Source organism: Microcaecilia unicolor, chromosome 3 (assembly GCF_901765095.1).
Source record: "Microcaecilia unicolor chromosome 3, aMicUni1.1, whole genome shotgun sequence".
NCBI lineage: Eukaryota > Metazoa > Chordata > Amphibia > Gymnophiona > Siphonopidae > Microcaecilia > Microcaecilia unicolor.
The window spans coordinates 391,839,353-391,857,542 of NC_044033.1; the positions used below are offsets into that span (position 1 = coordinate 391,839,353).

The 18,190-nt window shown below is 40.6% G+C and overlaps 1 protein-coding gene across 1 annotated transcript in view; it reads right to left on the reverse strand.

Moving 5' to 3' along the window:
* The window catches only part of INTS9 (integrator complex subunit 9), a 221,256-nt gene that overhangs the window by 13,613 nt on the left and 189,453 nt on the right, over positions 1–18,190 (reverse strand). Inside the window, exons 12-15 of the mRNA XM_030198704.1 lie at positions 17,708–17,879; positions 14,077–14,201; positions 10,464–10,631; positions 662–760 (exon numbers count right to left, since the gene is read on the reverse strand). Of these exons, the coding sequence (XP_030054564.1) occupies positions 662–760; positions 10,464–10,631; positions 14,077–14,201; positions 17,708–17,879 (564 nt within the window). The remainder of the gene's footprint in view (positions 1–661; positions 761–10,463; positions 10,632–14,076; positions 14,202–17,707; positions 17,880–18,190) is intronic.

Here is an 18,190-nt window from a genome sequence, read left to right on the forward strand (position 1 = left end):
CTCTTATTTATAAAGGCCCAAAGAGACAAACAGAGATTTTCTAAAACTAAAAAAGACAAAAATTTCAGATTGCAGTATAGCAAGTCAAAGGAGAGAAGTTTGCAGCACTATTTTCTTTAGGAGAAAGCATGGCATAGAAGGGATTTAAAAAAAAAATATTTCCAGTCTGAACAAATTAAGGGCCCTGTTTACTAAGCCGTGCTAGAGGCGCGTTAATGCTTTTAGCACGCTATTAGCACGCACTGTGTAGGCGCCCACAATATTCCTATGGGTGCCTACACAGTTAGTGCGTGCTAATTTTGTGCATGTGCTAAAAACGCTAGCGCACCTTAGCAAACAGAGCCCTAAGTAAACAAAATGTGAAAGAGTTTATAGGACTTGCACATCTATGTAACTTGCCTTGAGCTCAGATTTCGTAGAAGGGAAAGGAAATTGGGACTTGATATACTGCCTTTCTGAGGTTTTTGAAACTACATTCAAAGTGGTTTACATATATTCAGGTACTTATTTTGTACCAGGGGCAACGGAGGGTTAAGTGCCCAGAGTCACAAGCAGCTGCAGTGGGAATGAACTCAGTCCCCCAGGATCAAAGTCCACTGCACTAACCACTAGGCTACTCCTCCAGAAGGTGAATCATTAAATCTAAAATACAATCCAGTACCTGTAGCACGTGCTTGTTGTCTTTGGTGTGCAGTATGGCAGAAACTGTTGCCAAGGAAATGCCAGGTTTAATCTCCAGGGGCACCAAGGAATCTGCAAGCTAAAGTATTTGAAAATAAAGCAAAAAAATAATGATTTTTGGCTACTGACAATCTTCTAATTTATCCAGAATCAGCTGTGCAATAAATTGACAATATTCGTGTCAAGCATTTTTATCATGGCCTACTAAACTAAAAAGATGAATTCAGTCATGCAATGACTGAGCAATCTGCCCATCTAATTTTTCTCTCCTGTCTGTAAATGCCTCCAGCACAGGAAATTATACTGGCCAGAATTGGATAATTGAATAACACATGAAAAATAATCATAAAAACCAGCCTTGAAAGCCAGCAGTGTGAATAACCTCAGCTGTAAATATTAAAAGAGAATGAAAGTGAACAACTGGAGACTTTAAAAATGAGGATAGTTATGAAGGCAAAACAGGCTCTAGAGGGATGGTAGAGCAAAGGGAAAGCATGTAAGTATAGGACATGTGCAGCCTCATGTCAGAAAGGATGTAGAAGTTAGAATTGAGATGTCTAGATCAGGGTGTCTCAAGTTTCACCGTTATTTCAGAACAGAATCTGCTGATGCTGAGCCTGTTCTAAAATGGATGTTGATGCACTGTGCATATGTGCGGCATAAACATCCATTTTGGAAAAATAAATGTGGACCTGCTTGCTGCTCTAATTGGACTAGCTATAATATCTGAAGCTGTCATAGAGGCTGGTATGTACTGTTTCTTTCACATCTTTAGGGGGTAGGAGGGGGGTCAGTAACCACTGGGGGAATAAGGGAGAGGGGGTCATTCCTTTATTCCTCCAGTGGTAATCTGGACATTTAGGGCACTTTTTTGTGGCTTAGTCATTATTAAAACAGGTCTAGATCAAAACGTCCCAACTTTTAGTCCTGGACATTTTTGTTTTGTTCCATTATTATTTATTGCATTTGTATCCCACATTTTCCCACCTATTTGCAGGCTCAATGTGGCTTACAGAGGTCTGTTATGGTAATGCCATACCAGGATGTCAGATACAATTGTTGATGCAAAGAGATTAAGGATGGAAAGAAGTATTAATAAAAGTCCAAAGTGTTAGGAACGCCCAAATCCCGCCCTTAACATATCCCTGACATGCCTCCTTGTGATTTGAGTGCACTGTAGACAAACAGATGATGGTACTATCAGAAGGGCCTGTTCAGGAGAATAGAAAAACCAAATCTAATAAACATAAACCTGAAACAGATCTGCTAATAGATGCAGGTCAACACCCTTCGATGCTTTGAAACCACAATTAAGATTTAAGATCTAGTTCTAACAGCACCGAGATGTTCAGAAATACTTACTTTAATCTTCTGCTGTATTTGTTCAATGTAAATTAAATTGCAAGGTCAAAAATATGGCATAGACTACCTGTGCAGACTCGTCTGTTAACTTCACTCCCCCAAGCACCCATTACATTTCAAATCCTTCTCTTCTTTATCATACCAACTGCTCACACCGGCCCTGAGCCTTCTTCTCTGCTGGAAGGCTTGGGGCTGGTGCAAGTCACTGCTGGTGGAGAAGAGAAGGATTTAAAAGATGCCAGGGGTTTAGGAGAGTGCAGTTAAGAGACCCCCGACTGCCAGAGGGAGGGGAGGGAGACATACTGGACTGGGAGGGGCACAGTTTTTATGCTCACTCACTTTGGGCTCAGGCCTGCCCAAAATCTAGCGTCTGGCTACGCCCCTGTTACAATCTAAGTTTGTACAGGACGCAATGAAGGATAAACTTGCCCAAGATCACAACAAACAGCAGCAAGATTTGAAATGGCTAGCCTAGTTGTCAAAACACCAAGTGAAAATCAGATCCACTTCACTTCAAACAATATGAAAATAATTCAAAACCCACAAGTGAATAATACAGTCAACTCTCACGTTTTTATGCAAAAATAAAGGAGGAAAAAGACATCATAATACTGTGACAGTTTTCCAAAAGGAACCCCAGCTTCAGCGGTATTGTTGTACCATAGTAAAAAAACTATTAATCAAGGGTCTCAAAAAACCTCCTATGCAGAGATCATCATCGGTTAACAGTCCTTATAAACAGTAAAGCGCTGTTAGAAGTGGAGAAGATGTCTCTGGAGGCTGACCTGAATAAGTTGAAAGAAAAGAGCACTTTACAGGAATTTGACAAACAGCATGACAAATTGAAAGAAAATCTGAGTCAATTTCATGAAACTATCAGGAAGGCTAAACTTAAGAAATTTGAGAGGCACACAAAAGACTATGTCGAGAACCGTGTGTCCCTTAGATGTATAAGGATCTCGGGGCCAGCAGTTCCACTATGAATCACCAAGGTGATTCATTAGAACATATTGCTAGTGACAGCTCTTCATCAGGCAGTGATCAAAGCAATGATTTTTTAGAAGTATGTCAATTCAGAGGGCGAGGTCGAGGTTCACGCAGAAGACGAGGAGGAAACATCGGATTTTCCCGTCCTCAGACTCGATTCCAATCAACTTGTCTTCAGTAGAACTGAACCATTCAGACAACTCCTTGCTGGCCTTCTTCCAAATTTGACCTCTTCCAGTTCCAGATTGATCTTGAATGCTTCATTCGACAACTACAATTAAGGATTCATTTTTCCACCAAGGAGCTAAAGGATGTTTCCTCTCGACTGTATGCATGGTCCACCTGGATTCCCCCGGGTCCTTTGGAACCTACAGTGAAAATTTTTAAGGAAGTTGGTTCTCTTGTAAAATCTCAGGGTTCGACCAAAGATAATCTCACCAAGGAAGAACGAGAGTCCTTGCAAAAGTTAAAGTCTGAAGAAACAATTGTCATTAGAAAGGCTGACAAAGGTGGGGCAGTTGATCTACAGGATAAGGAGATTTATGTGAACGAGATTTATCACAACTTGCAGCTGCCAACACCTATGCACGCCTGGAGGGGGATCCCCACCGAGGAGATACAGGAAGAATCAAAATTTTGACATTCGAAGCCTTTGAACAAGGGTTCTTAACTAAGAAGGAATGGCGATACCTAAATCCTACTTCAAAACGGACAACCCTAATTGCAGATATTTCACGTATATAACACAATAGACTGACTGCAATTAAATATAATGACACATGTGTTGAAAAATTTGCTTAATTATGGAGGAGAAAGGTCTCAAAATGCCAGCTTGCCCATATTCATGAATAAATCATAAGGCATATATCAGGCTAAAATCATCATCGACCTAAAAAAACCTCCTTCAAAATTTATTCAGGTAACTTTTCATAAAGAGAAAACTTCCTTTGACTTAGCTTTAAATGCTGGATGGTCTCATGTCTTTACTCTTGTCTCCCGACGGGGACCTGTTTCAATCCACCGCTTTCTCAAGGGAGGGATATAGACGTGCTGGTGTGCCTCTCGCTGCTTTTTTAGGTCGATGATGACTTTAGCCTGATATATATATATATTCTTTATTGTTGTTACATTTGTACTCATGGCAGGCTCAATGCGGCTTACATGGGGCAATGGAGGGTTAAGTGACTTGCCCTTGTCACAAGGAGCTGCCTGTGCCTGAAGTGGGAATCAAACTCAGTTCCCCAGGACCAAAGTCCACCACCCTAACCACTAGGCCACTCCTCCACTCCATGCCTTATGATTTAAGAAACTAGAACTCAATAATGTCATTCTGAAGCAGTTAACAGTGCTGTTTTACGATATAATAAAAGGATATCTTTTGGAAGTGGTTAAAGTACTTGAAGCCTCTTTCCCTGTGTCTTAAAATATATTATCTTCTGCAAGAGAAGAAGTGGATGGCTGAGGGCCAGTAGTTTGGACCATCATTTGATAGCCTGGATATATTCTGCTTTCACAAAATGTCTAGGGAGGCTGGATTAGTTTACTTTAGATATGGATAGGGAATGGCTATTAAAATTAGTTATTAAGGTTTGAGATGTACCATTCCTGACTAGTAAAATATGTATGCTTCCTGATGTTCCTCATACTACTCAAAAGAAAACAATATTTATTTTTCATTGCAGCTGGGGGCTATTTATCTTGTAGTATCCCTGTAAACGTGTGGCAACATATCAAGGGTAAAGATATATGTTTTCTGAATCTTCTCAATTGTCTATGTTTGTTTCCAACAAGACAGTAGTTGTACCTTCTGATTCACAACTTAATGAAAGACTTCAAATGTCATGTAATTAATTGGGGCTGTGCTACCTGATATGGTTCCACTATTTTTTTCCTGTTGTTTTTGTTGCCTGATAATTCTCCAATGTGTCTCCCCCTTTTGCTCTAATTGTAGACAGCACCAAAAGCTTTAATTGTAGACAGCACCAAAGACGATTTCTTATTTCCTATTTTGCCTTTATATCTGCATTTTGGCAGATTTCTTCTATTTCCTTTCAAGCAAATTTTTGTTGCTTGTAATCACTTCTTTTAAATATAAAATCAAGAAAAAAATAAAACATACTCTATGCTTTCAATGTGAAAGAATTATAGAAATAGCCAAAAAGTAATTAACAATATGAAATCAAAAAGTCTTGATTGAATAAGTCTTCACACCTTTTTTCATAGCAAACCCAAATTAGCTTGGTTTCTAAAATTGCCTTAACAAGGCCCATAATAACCCCCACCTGTGTTTAATCACAGTAGCTGAGCTGATTCAAATACTTCTAGAGGAAGAATCAAGCTGTTTCTGTGAAGAGAATTAGAAACAAAGATCTGAATATGCCAAATATAGATCTTCTGAAAGAAGACTGAAATAAAGTTAGTCAAATGTATTGATTAGGGAAAGAATAATAAGAAAAATTCAATGTGTGAATACCTACTATGGCACTGTTAGGTCCATCACTGCAAAGCAGAAAAAGTTTGGGACTCTACAAATGTAGCCTGTATGGGAGGGTGTCAAGAAGGAAGCCACTGTTGAAAAGGTATGATTTGCCCTGCTATCGTCCCTCCTCCCTCCAACATCTGAGCTACTCAAAAATGCTGTTCACCTTGGTTGTCTTGACTTTCTTTCATCTCAAACAACTTTTGATCCACTCCAATCTGGCTTTCACCTTTTACATTCTACAGATCCAGCCCTTGCCAAAGCATCCAGTGACTTATTCCCAGTCAAATCTAAGGGCCATTACACAACTTGTCTTTCTTGACCTATCTATGGCTTTCAACACTGTTGATCACCACCTACTCATCAATACTGACTTCACCTGAAGGGCAGGATTTACATTTTAGGCACCCATAAGCATTGGTAAGCAGGAAATTTCCCATTCTCCTCCACCCCTGATTGCTGCTGCCCAGATCTTCCCTCTTGGTCACCCCTCTCCTATCTGCTGATGCCTTTTACTTTCCTGTGCCAATTACCCACCAACTCAAAGTGAAAACTGAGTGCAGAGCTTGCCTGTCTGCTTTCAAGCTCTGACATGCCCTGCAGTGCTCACCTGTTCCTCCTGTATAGGATTCCCATTACAGTGGAGACCTGTGCAAGAGGCAGAGTGCTGTAGAGCCTGTCAAGCGTGTGAAGGCAAGCAAGTCCTGCACTCAAGTTTCACTTCAAGGCTTTTGCTACTGCTGCAGCCTTTACAGGAAAACAAAGGGCATGCCTGAATGGAGGCCCTATAAGTAATGCTCCATTACTTATGAAAAATTTGGTGCTGGAGACATCGCCTATGATTAAATCTAGGTCTGCTCAATTAGATTTCAGAATTCTTTCTGACTTGGGTTTCTTCTTCTCTTCTCTCTCCCTTCGCACTTTTAAAAGTATGCTCTGAATAGATTTTCTTCCACTGCGGTCCCACTATCAATAGGTGTACCTCAATTTGTCTCTCTCTTTTCTCATTCCTTTGGTGCTCTGATCTCTTCTCATGAATTTCAGTATCATCTTTATGATGATGACTCATCTACCTCTCTATAACAGAAATCCATACCCAATGATTAGCCTGCTTCTCTGATATTGCTGCCTGGATATCCCACTGTCCATTTAAACTTAACACAGTTAAGACAGAGATTCTTAACATTACCCCTAAATCCACTTCCCTACTTTCCCCTTTCTTTTTATCTATGCGTATCATTCTCCTGGCCCCCTCAACTCATAACTTTGAGGTGAACTTTGATTCTTCTCTTTCTCTGGACATAGCCAACACACCGTTGAAACCAAAATTTGTCTTTTCTTTCCGAACATACTACTAAAACCCTTAGCCATATTCTCATCACCTCCCGCCACACTTTCTATACATAAATCTATTCAAAACCTGGCTGCATGACTTATACCATACCAGTGTCACTATGCTCACATAATACTTCTTCTACAGTCGCTTCATTGGTTCCCTAACAATTTCTGCAGAGTTCAAACTTCTCTTACTCACCTTTATGTGCGTTCATTTTGCAGCTCTTCAGTAGTTCCCCTATTTTCTCTCCCTATACTTCCTCCTAAGGAACTCTGCTTATTAAATAAGTCACTCTTATCTGTGCTCTTCTGATCCACTACCAACTCCAGACTTCCAGTTTATGGGCCATATATCTAGAATAAACTTCCTGAATTGCATCATGCTCCCTCTCTGGCCCTATTCAAATCCATCCTAAAAGCTTTATTTTATTTATTTTTTATTTGTTACATTTGTATCTCACATTTTCCCACCTTTTTGCAGGCTCAATGTGGCTTAAATAATACCATTAGGCGATCACCAATTCTGGTATGAACAAAATACAGAGTGGAGTTGTAGTAGGATAGAGTTCATGTGTGACAAAAACCTTAGGGGGTCATAAAGAGGAGGACGGGTTTAGTTATTTCCAGATTGGTTTTGGCTTCGTTGTGTTGCAGGGTTCAGGCATTTAGGTTGGATCATTAGGGTATGCCTTTGTGAACAGGTTAGTTTTTAGTGCTTTCTGGAAGTTTAGGTGGTCATAAGTTGTTTTCATGGCGCTTGGTGGTGTGTTCCATAGTTGCGTGCTTATATAGGAGAAGATGGATGCGTAGGTTGTTTTATATTTTAGACCTTTGTAACTTGGGTAGTGGAGATTTAGGTAAGTTCGCGATGATCTTGTTGTGTTCCTGGTTGGTAGGTCTATGAGGTCTGTCATGTATCCCGGCGCTTTACCATAGATGATTTTGTGTACCAGGGTGCAGATTTTGAACGCAATACATTCTTTGATTGGGAGCCAATGCAATTTTTCCCATAGGAGTTTGGCGCTGTCGAATCTCGTTTTGCCAAATATGAGCCTGGCTGCTGTGTTTTGAGCAGTTTGAAGTTTCTTTATGATTTGTTCTTTACATCCCACATAGATACTGTTGCAATAGTCTAGATGGCTTAGTACCATGGATTGTACTAGGTTGTGGAATATTTCCCTCGGGAAAAACAGTTTAACACGTTTGAGTTTCCACATTGAGTGGAACATTTTCTTTGTTGTAGATTTTGCTTGGTTCTCTAGCGTGAGGTTACGGTCAATTGTAACTCCAAGAATTTTCAGGCTTTCTGAGATGGGGAGGGTGTAATCAGGGGTGCTTATGTTGGTGGGCTTGTTCGTGTTGTATTGGGATGAGAGGATGAGCCAGTGTGTTTTTTCTGAATTAAGTTTGTGTTGAAATGCATTCACCCATGAATTCATGATGTTCAAGTAAGTTTGATTTCATTGGTGATTTCTGTTATGTCGTGTTTGTAGGGGATGTATAGTGTGACATCGTCTGCGTAAATGAAAGGGTTAAGGCCAAGATTGGATAGGGACTTGCCCAGTGGGGTCATCATTAGGTTGAAGAGAGTTGGTGACAGTGGTGATCCTTGAGGTACTCCGCAGTCTGCTTTCCGTGGTGATGATATGTTCGAATCTGATTTTACCTGGTATGTTCTGGTGGTTAGCAAGCCTTTGATCCAGTTAAGTACACTTCCACCAATCTCGAAGTATTTGAGGATGTTTAGTAGTATTTTGTGGTTAACCATGTCAAATGAACTAGACATGTCGAATTGCAGAAGTACGCTTTTGCCTTTCGTAATTTCTTGTTTAAATTTGGCTAGTAGGGTAATTAGTACTGTTTCTGTGCTGTGGATGGAGCGGAATCCTGATTGTGATTCATGTAGAATTGAGAAATTGTTTATGTAGGCACTTTGAAGCTGTATTTACATCTTAACACTTCATTCTCTTGTTCACACTTAACAAAGCAGTCCCTTGAGTCTTCAGAAGAAGCAAATCATCCTTCATTTTTGAAACCTGGCATTTGACTTCTCCAACTTCAACTGTGAAAGAGTTTGCATTTGGTCCGATAGATGCACTAATTTCATTAATTCCCTCTCAACCAATGAAGTGAGCTAAAGCTAAATTGTTCATCAGTGAACCCGCTCGCTCCACTGGCGGTCTCCATCATCTTGGCCTCCATGGGGCAAGAGGGTTTATCTTTCTTCTGACTTTTAGACACCATCTCAGCATTAGATTTTATCACAAACGTATCTATAAAAAGGTAAGGAGTAAATTTGTCCTAGATATTTACAAAGCTTTTATGCACATATCTTCTCTCAGACTTGGATAAGAATACACCAGGTGTGGGAGTGTCCCTGTTTTCTTTGCAAGGGGTGGGTGGGAGGGAAGGTTGGGGGGGGGGGGGTTCTCTTTTTTATCAAAAATGAGATATTATGCATTATGTTTTGTTATTGGTATACTTGGTTTCAATAAAAATATTTTACAAAAACAAAACAAAACAAAAAACAGGAGCCTTGTAAAATATCTCTTTTTTGTACTTTTGGAGGCGATGTTAATCAGCACTGAAGTAAGCACAATTGTCCTCTCAATCACTGGTTGAGACTCCATCCAAATGAGAAGGTAAGCTGGCACTTATACCTGCCTCGGAGCATGTATATGTTTAAAAAATATACATGCACGGCCATTATAATATGGGAAATACATGTACAGCTATTTGAACTGTCCAAAACACACCTCCTTAAATTTGTGTGTCCTGCGCATCTACACATTTAAATAGCAATATTGTAAAATTAGTATTTACATGTATGCACAATCATTAAGTAGACACACTGCTACATTATGAACCATTTACAATGTCCTCTGTAGTAAACCAACAGCAGGAATTAATGGGCTATTTGGAATGATGGGTTCATTATAATATACATTTGAAGCAATACACTTTATGGCATAATTCCACACACCACAACTGATTTTAACATGTATTTTGCCATCCTAGAAAATTTTTGAAAAAATTATTTTTTAGTAGGTAATTATGTTTTATAGAAATTACATACCCATGCGACTCCCACTTAAAAGCCAATAGCACGGTTCTGTCTACAGAAAGTATTTTATAGTATATCATTGTTTTATGTAATTCAGTTATAGTTTTCCTAGCAGGCACTAATACATGCCTTTGAAATCTAGGGGTCCTTTTACTAAGGTGCGCTGAAAAATGGCTTGCAGCAGTGTAGGCATGGGTCTTGGTCATGCGCTGATCCATTTTTCAATGTGCCTGTAAAAAAGGCCTTTTTAAAATTTTTGCCGAAAATGGACGGACGTGTGGCAAAATCAAAATTGCCACATGTCCATTTTGGGTCTACGACCTTACTGCCAGCCATTGACCTAGCAGTAAAGTCTCACGCGGTAACCAGGCGGTAATGACCTACAAACCTCAAATGCACTATTTTTTGTCCGTGCGCCAAAAATGAAATTACCACAAGAGCCATGTGGTAGCCGGGCGGTAACTCCATTTTGGCACACGTTGGGCGCATGTAGACGCTCACATGGCTTAGTAAAAGGGCCCCCTAATTTCTTCTGTTACTATTTTTGTCACTCACTTCTGGCATGATTTCAATCTTCTCATAACGCCGTTTGAATGGAAGAGTCAGCACCTCAGCTCTGCGGTAGGACATGGCGGATGGCTGACAGTCTATCATCAAGTCAGTGCGATGTGACTGGGAAGGTGGGGGCTGGGTGTATTGTTCTGGACAAACAACATGAAGTGGCTATAAAAGGAAGTGAAGGGGAAAGTTGTAATAAAAGCAGTTATAGGTACAATCGTTTTAAAATACTCTATACAATACATATGATAAAATGAGTTCTTGCTTTGTTAAAATGCATCCTAGATCATTAAATAAAAACACTTGTGAAAGACTTGAAGACCCATTTTTCTTACCCACTGCAGTACCACAGATCCTACTTTGTCATGGGTTTTATCTTTGGTTCCTCTCTGCTTTGCAAACTGCACCAAATCTTTTTTGCTCCTACCACTTCCATGAAATCTATCACCCCCCATCTGTGAAAACTGCCATATAGGAAATGCATCAAAACAGTAACAATTTTCACATTCCACTCAAAGTTGTTATTCAAGTGAGGCTTTTTCACAAGAACTTCTGTTAAAATTGTTTAAAAGATAAAACTATTGTGTGCTACTCTTAAAATTAACTATTTATGCATAATAGCAGGATCACTGTGTCAAACACAGACTTAAGGACTTAAGTGAATGGACAAATGGGTATTAATGATGTTACAAGGTATGGATTTATTTTCTAGCTGTACTTCAAGAAAGCACACAATAATATCCATCAGCTACATAATTCTGCATACTATCAAACTCGAGTTCTCTTTTTCAATACGTGGACTACATAAACTGTCTCCATGTAAAATTGTTTCTGAGAAGTTCTGAGAGAAGAAGACATTTGACTGGTCCCCTTAGATTCAAAACTATATAAAGAGGATATGTTCCACTGAACTTTCTTACTGAGAAGTTCTGAAACAAGAGGACATTTCTCTGGTAAGTGAACACTAGTTTGCTTTGTGCTTTAGGAACTTAAAGATTGAGGCAGAATGGGGCAATAGTGGGAATGAAACCAGTTCCTCTGGTTCTCAGGCTGCTGCACTAACCATTAGGCTATTCGAGGTGGGAGTTGGACAGTATCCATTGGGGGATTAAGGAGGGGTCAAGCCTCAATCCATCCACTAGTCAGCATTTTTTTTTTTTTACTTGGACATGATTGAAATGGGTCTAGATAGAAACGTACCTCTTTTTCAACTTGGACGTGTCTTCCTGTTCTATTGTCGCTGAAAGATGACCTAATTTTGGGGCCACGCAAAACATGCCTACAACCAGTGGCGTAGCTACGTGGGGCCTGAGGGGGCCGGGGCCCCCGCAGATTCACCCCAGGACCCCCCTCCCGGCGAACCCGCCCCCGCCTACCTTTACTTTTGCTGGCGGGGGATCCCACTCCCCTCCAGCCGACGTCTTCTCAGTCCTTCCTCCTCTTTAATTTGTTTGCTGACGTCCTGCACGTAATTGTATGTGCAGGACGTCAGACTCAGAGAACGTTCTGTTCTCTGAGTCTGATGTCCTGCACGTACAATTACGTGCAGGACGTCAGCAAACAAATTGAAGAGCAGGAAGCGACTGAGAAGAAGACATCGGCTCGGCTGGCGGGGAGTGGGATCCCCCGCCAGCAAAAGTAAAGGTAGGCTGCAGCGGCGGCGGGTTCGTGGCGGGAGGGCTAAAATGTGCCCCCTCCCCCACGGAAGGCTGGCTACGCCCCTGCCTACAACACATCCCCTTGCTATCTGGACAAACTCAGTGGAAAATGTCCTAATTCTGCCTGTTTGAAAATTGCGATTCAGACATTTTTCAGCAAATGGATGTGTTTTTGTCTTTTTGAGACATCTATCTGCTTTGAAAATAAGCGCCATAGGGACTAGGTATGGGCATGGAAATTGTTTTCAGTTTGCTTTTCGGTTATAGGTACCTAGGCATAGATCACTTGTATTTTTGTACTTTTCACACAAGCTGTCGGTTATAAAATTTATCCCATTATCCTTAGAATTCTATAAACTAGACATTTAACATTTATGTGTGTAAATGTTTAGAATATTAGCATATACACACACTTATGCCTGTATATGCCAGCATGCTGCCTAAGTGCTATCCTACAAATACCCACTTAACTTACACAGAGGGGCATAATCGAATGTGGCGCCCAAGTTTTCCTGAGGACGTCCTCGTAGGACGTCCCCGCGAAGGAGTGGGCAAACCCGTATTATCGAAACAAGATGGGCGTTCATCTTTCGTTTCGATAATACGGTTGGGGACGCCCAAATCTCAACATTTAGGTCAACCTTAGAGATGGTCGTTCCTGATTTTCGGCGATAATGGAAACCAAGGATGCCCATCTCAGAAACAACCAAATCCAAGCCATTTGGTCGTGGGAGGAGCCAGCATTTGTAGTGCACTGGTCCCTCTGACATGCCAGGACACCAACCGGGCACCCTAGGGGGGCACTGCAGTGGACTTCAGAAAAAGCTCCCAGGTGCATAGCTCCCTTACCTTGTGTGCTGAGCCCCACAACCCCCCTCCCCAAAAAAACCCCACTCCCCACAACTGTACACCACTACCATAGCCCTTAGGGATGAAGGAGGGCACCTAAATGTGGGTACTGTGGGTTTGTGGTGGGTTTTGGAGGGCTCACATTTATCACCACAAGTGTAACAGGTAGGGGGGGTGGGCCTGGGTCCGCCTGCCTGAAGTACACTGCAGTACACACTAAAACTGCTCCAGGGACCTGCATACTGCTGTCATGGAGCTGGGTATGATATTTGAGGCTGGCATAGAGGCTGGAAAAAATATTTTAAAATTTATTTTTTTAGAGTGGGAGGGGGTTAGTGACCACTGGTGGAGTAAGGGGAGGTCATCCCCGATTCCCTCCGGTGGTCATCTGGTCATTTAGGGCACATTTTTGTGGCTTGGTCGTAAAAAAAAAAGGACCAAGTAAAGTCGTCCAAGTGTTCGTCAGGAACGCCCTTCTTTTTTCCATTATCGGCCGAGGACGCCCATGTGTTAACCACGCCCCAGTCCCGCCTTCGCTATGCTTCCAACACATCCCCGTGAACTTTGGTCGTCCCTGCGACGGAAAGCAGTTGAGGACGCCCAAAATTGGCTTTCAATTATGCCGATTTGGGTGACCCTGTGAGAAGGACGCCCATCTTCCGATTTGTGTCGAAAGGTGGGCGCCCTTCTCTTTTGAAAATAATCCTGATAGTGTATATTTGCAAGGGGGGGGGGGCATACACAGGGGTGAAGCATGAGTGGGACACAAACGGAGCTTCCACCTACATGCGTAAGTTATATGGGTATCTGCCACACTTAAGATCTCACACACCAGCTCTATAGCTAGTGTAAGTTCTCAGGCCTAAATGTTAAGCTTGCATATATCTGATTACACTAGTATTCTGTGAAGGAAAGTAAGCGCCTACTTTCCTTTATACAATAGACTCCGCTGCGCACCCTCTGAATCTCTAATTCTAAGTACCCTGTTATAGAACTGCCCTCTCTATGATTCTGAAGTATTAATTTGTGAAGTGCACTGGGATCTTGTCTGAATTATACATCAACAATCATCCTCAGTTTTTATATAAGCCAACCTATTTTACCTGTACTTCTTTTAGTAGTTTGGACACTTGGATAAAATTTAATCTGGTGTCAATAGGACAATAGACACATTTCATTGCTAGAGGTTGATAAGGTGCCAGTGCATCCAGATAGGAGAAATCAGGTTCTGGAAAAAATACAGAGTATGTGTTATGCCCATTTAATAAACATAAATAATTATCAGTTGTTAATATCAAACCACATCTTAGCTCGTAATGGTTAGAAACAATTACGTGATGAATCAGTGTACGTCTAAACACTTCATGAACTCAAGCTGAGATCTTATTCTTTATAATATTTCCTGAAAAGATGAAATAGCTATGGTCTTTTTCTCTGGTAACACAGCATTTCAATCAAACTGCATATACAGTATGAATCAATTAACTGCAGTGCTTGAGCTAGAGGAAAAATGTAAGGAAAGATTTCAAAGAAAACGTTCAGAATAGATGTGAAAAGGGATTTGTGTGACATAAGACCAACTGCTTATCGGTTTTAATTTTTTCTGTCAGCAAAGTAGGAATGTCTCATGAGGCCTCTTCTATTTTTTGCTCAGTTACTCTAGTTTTGTTCATTTTTCTCAATGTTTGTTTTTACAGCTTTGGATTTTAGATTTGATTACTTTTCTTTTGAAATCCAAACACAAGGTGAGTTACATACAGGTATAAGGAGAAATTAGATCTATTCTACATAAGTATTTCTGTACTGGGAAAAACCAAAGGTCCATCAAGCCCAGCATGCTGTTTCCAACAGTGGCCAATCCAAGTCACAAATACCTGGCAAGATCCCAAAAAAGTATAAAACATTCTATAATGCTTATCCCAGAAGTAGTGGATTTTCCCCAAGTCCATTTAATAATGGTCTATGGACTTTTTCTTTAGGAAGCCGTCCAAACCTTTTTTAAACTCTGCTAAGCTTCCCTGATTGCCCCTTTTACCCCTTGGTCATCTAACGGTCCAACCGATTCTTTTGCCGACTTCCTGCTTTTAATATACCTAAAATAAATTTTACTATGTGTTTTTGCCTCCAACGCAATCTTTTTTTCAAAGTACCTCTTAGCCTTCCTTATCAGCGCTTTGGATTTGACTTGACATTCCTTATGCTGTTTCTTATTATTTTCAGTCGGTTCCTTCTTCCATTTTCTGAAGGACTTTCTTTTAGCTCTAACAGCTTCCTTCACCTCACTTTTTAACCACGCCAGCTGTCGCTTGGTCTTCCGTCCTCCTTTTTTAATACGCAGAATATATTTGGCCTGGGCTTCCAGGATGGTGTTTTTGAACAGCATCCACGCCTGATGTAAATTTTTGACCCTCGCAGTCGCTCCTCTAAGTTTTTTTCACCGTTCTTCTCATTTTATCATAGTCTCCTTTTATAAAGTTAAACGCTAACGTATTTGATTTCCTATGCATACTTACTTCAAAGCTAATATCAAATCCGATCATATTATGATCACTGTTATCAAGCGGCCCCAGCACCATTACCTCCTGCACCAGATCATGTGCTCCACTAAGGGTCTAGAATTTTTCCTTCTCTCGTTGGCACCTGTACCAGCTGCTCCTTGTGGGAAGGGAAGGAGCATCTGAACAGAGCACGCTAAGGCATTCATGATCTTCCTACTTCTTTCCGATTCTGCAGATGGAACTTTCCAGTCTGCATCTGGCAGGTTGAAATCTCCCAGTAACAGCACTTCCCCCTTTCGTTCCCAACTTTTGGACATCTGCAACCAATTCTTTATCAAGCTGCTCCAATTATGTTGGCGGTCTATACACAATACCCATGTGGATAGAGGTTCCGTCTTCTCTTTTCAAGGTGATCTATATCGCTTCTTCCTTTCCACAGACTCCAGCCTCACCTTCTATGGTATTGCTAAGAAGTGAATTGCTAAAATTGTTGTTTTCATTGCTTTCTTTACTACTGTCACAGCTTGTTATTTGCTGGGGGTGACTACCTGAATTTATTTGCTTCCAAATGCTACCCCAGCTTCTAGTTTAAATGCCTAGACATGTAGGGCCAGATTCTATATATGGCGCCTAAAAAAATCATTGCGGAAAACATTTCCGCCTAAGCGTATTCTATAAGTGGTGTCTAGATTTAGGCACGGTATATAGAATATGCTTAGTTGATATCCTAGCGCCTAAAACTTAGGCTCATTATTGCTTGTTAAGTGCTGTTATCAACACTGATTTGCTTGTTAAGCCAATTTAGTTACGTACATGGTTATAGAATATGCCAGGATTTCGGTGCAGATCTCTAGGCGCGCTATGGTTTGATATTGTTATATTTCAAATTATGTATATATTTATTTAGATTTTGATCACACCTTTTTCAGTAGTAGCTCAAGGTGAGTTACATTCAGGTACTCTGGATATTTCTCTGTCCCAGGAGGGCTCACAATCTAAGTTTGTACCTGAGGCAATGGAGGGTTAAGTGACTTGCCCAAGATCACAAGGAGCAGCAGTGGCATTTGAACCAGCCTACTCTGGATTGCAAGACCAGTGCTCTAACCACTAGGCCACTCCTCCACTCATATTGTAAATTAAATGTTATACTTTGTATTTTAAATTTTATATGTTTATTTACACTCCTGAGGCAGGCCTTCTTACAAAACACAGTGCTGTGTAGAGTCTCCTACCAATAAATATTGCTTCATTGAGAATTTGAAGTCTGCTTGATTTGTCCCCAGAGTGCCTGGTCTATTTCCCACTGTTATTGTTTTCCTTGTGTTCCTTGTGGGATTTCAGCAGTCCTCCACCTAGGTGGATTTTCTCCATTACCAGGCTTTGAACCACTTATTGAAGTTCTCAGTATTTCATCCTCTCTTTCCATAAGTAGGCAGAACTTCAGAAAAGGTTAGTCTATACCAAAGGCTTTAAACCCTCCCCCAACTCTTGAAAAGCTCTCTGGGCTATGACCAAGCACCTGACGCTTGAAAAATGATGACCATGTTACAGCATTTGTTCAGGCTTTCATGGACAAAACACTGCCTCAAGAAAAGGTAATTTCTGGATGTTAGTCTGAAGAGTGCTCTGGGGATGTGGGAAAGCCTTCAGGCTCACCTCACTAATTCAGCTTGAAGCTTGCCCTGAGGCTCTTGAAATAGGGAGGAGTAGCCCAGTGGCCTGAGAACTTGGCACAAAATAAATACCTGTATATTATATGTAAACTGCTTTAAATGTAACCACATAAAGGCGGTATATCACATCTCATCCCCTTTCCCTTAAAGAAAATTAAAAAAAAAAACAGGAAACTGCACCGATTTCCATTGGTTATCAGATCCTGTTTAAAGAGTCTTCTCAGCTGCTCTGACATGAAGTTAAGGGCCAGAATAAGGATTTGTTTCACTTTTACAGCCTGAGTTTTCCAAGGGCTCAAAGCATGGGTTCAAGTAGAAGAACACTGTATCTCAAATTGAGAGGAGGATAAATACCCTGCCCAGTTAACTTGATATTCAGCAACTGGTGGAATGTGATAGTGCAGATTACTAAGGTATTAATAACCTTAGGATGACTGAAATATATTACTTTATCTTGTATTGTACCCAAGTTGAAACTATAAAGTGATTCAGTATAAGGATACTAGTGAAAACAAAATTATACAGTACTTTATGTACAAAAGAGAATTTGCATTGCAACCTACCTGTAAATATTACAGTATTAAGGCTAGATTTCCCCCAGAGTTCCATAAAATGTACTACATCCCCAAATCGAAGAGAAGGGTGTCCTGTGAACACAACACAGGGTTGTTTGAAATCATTACTGAAATCTCCATGGATACTGGGATAGTGCTTCAATTTGTTGGTCTGAATGAGCTGAAATAAAATGGAGAAAATAATTTCACATATTACACATAATATAAAATATCAAAACATCTAACATACTCTCATATTGAATACAATTTTGGGAAGTAATCTGCCACAACTGGCAACACCCCTACATTTTTGAAATCTCAGTGGACTTCTTTTAATTTACCATCAATTAAAGAAGTTAAGAACATCTTATCAAGTATGAATGTTATCACCTGTTCTCTTGATCCTATACTTTATCAAAGTGCCCTCTCTTGATTTGTTACCTTTAATTCACCTTTTAGTAGCAAAATCTAAAAGAGGGAACCAGTCCTGCA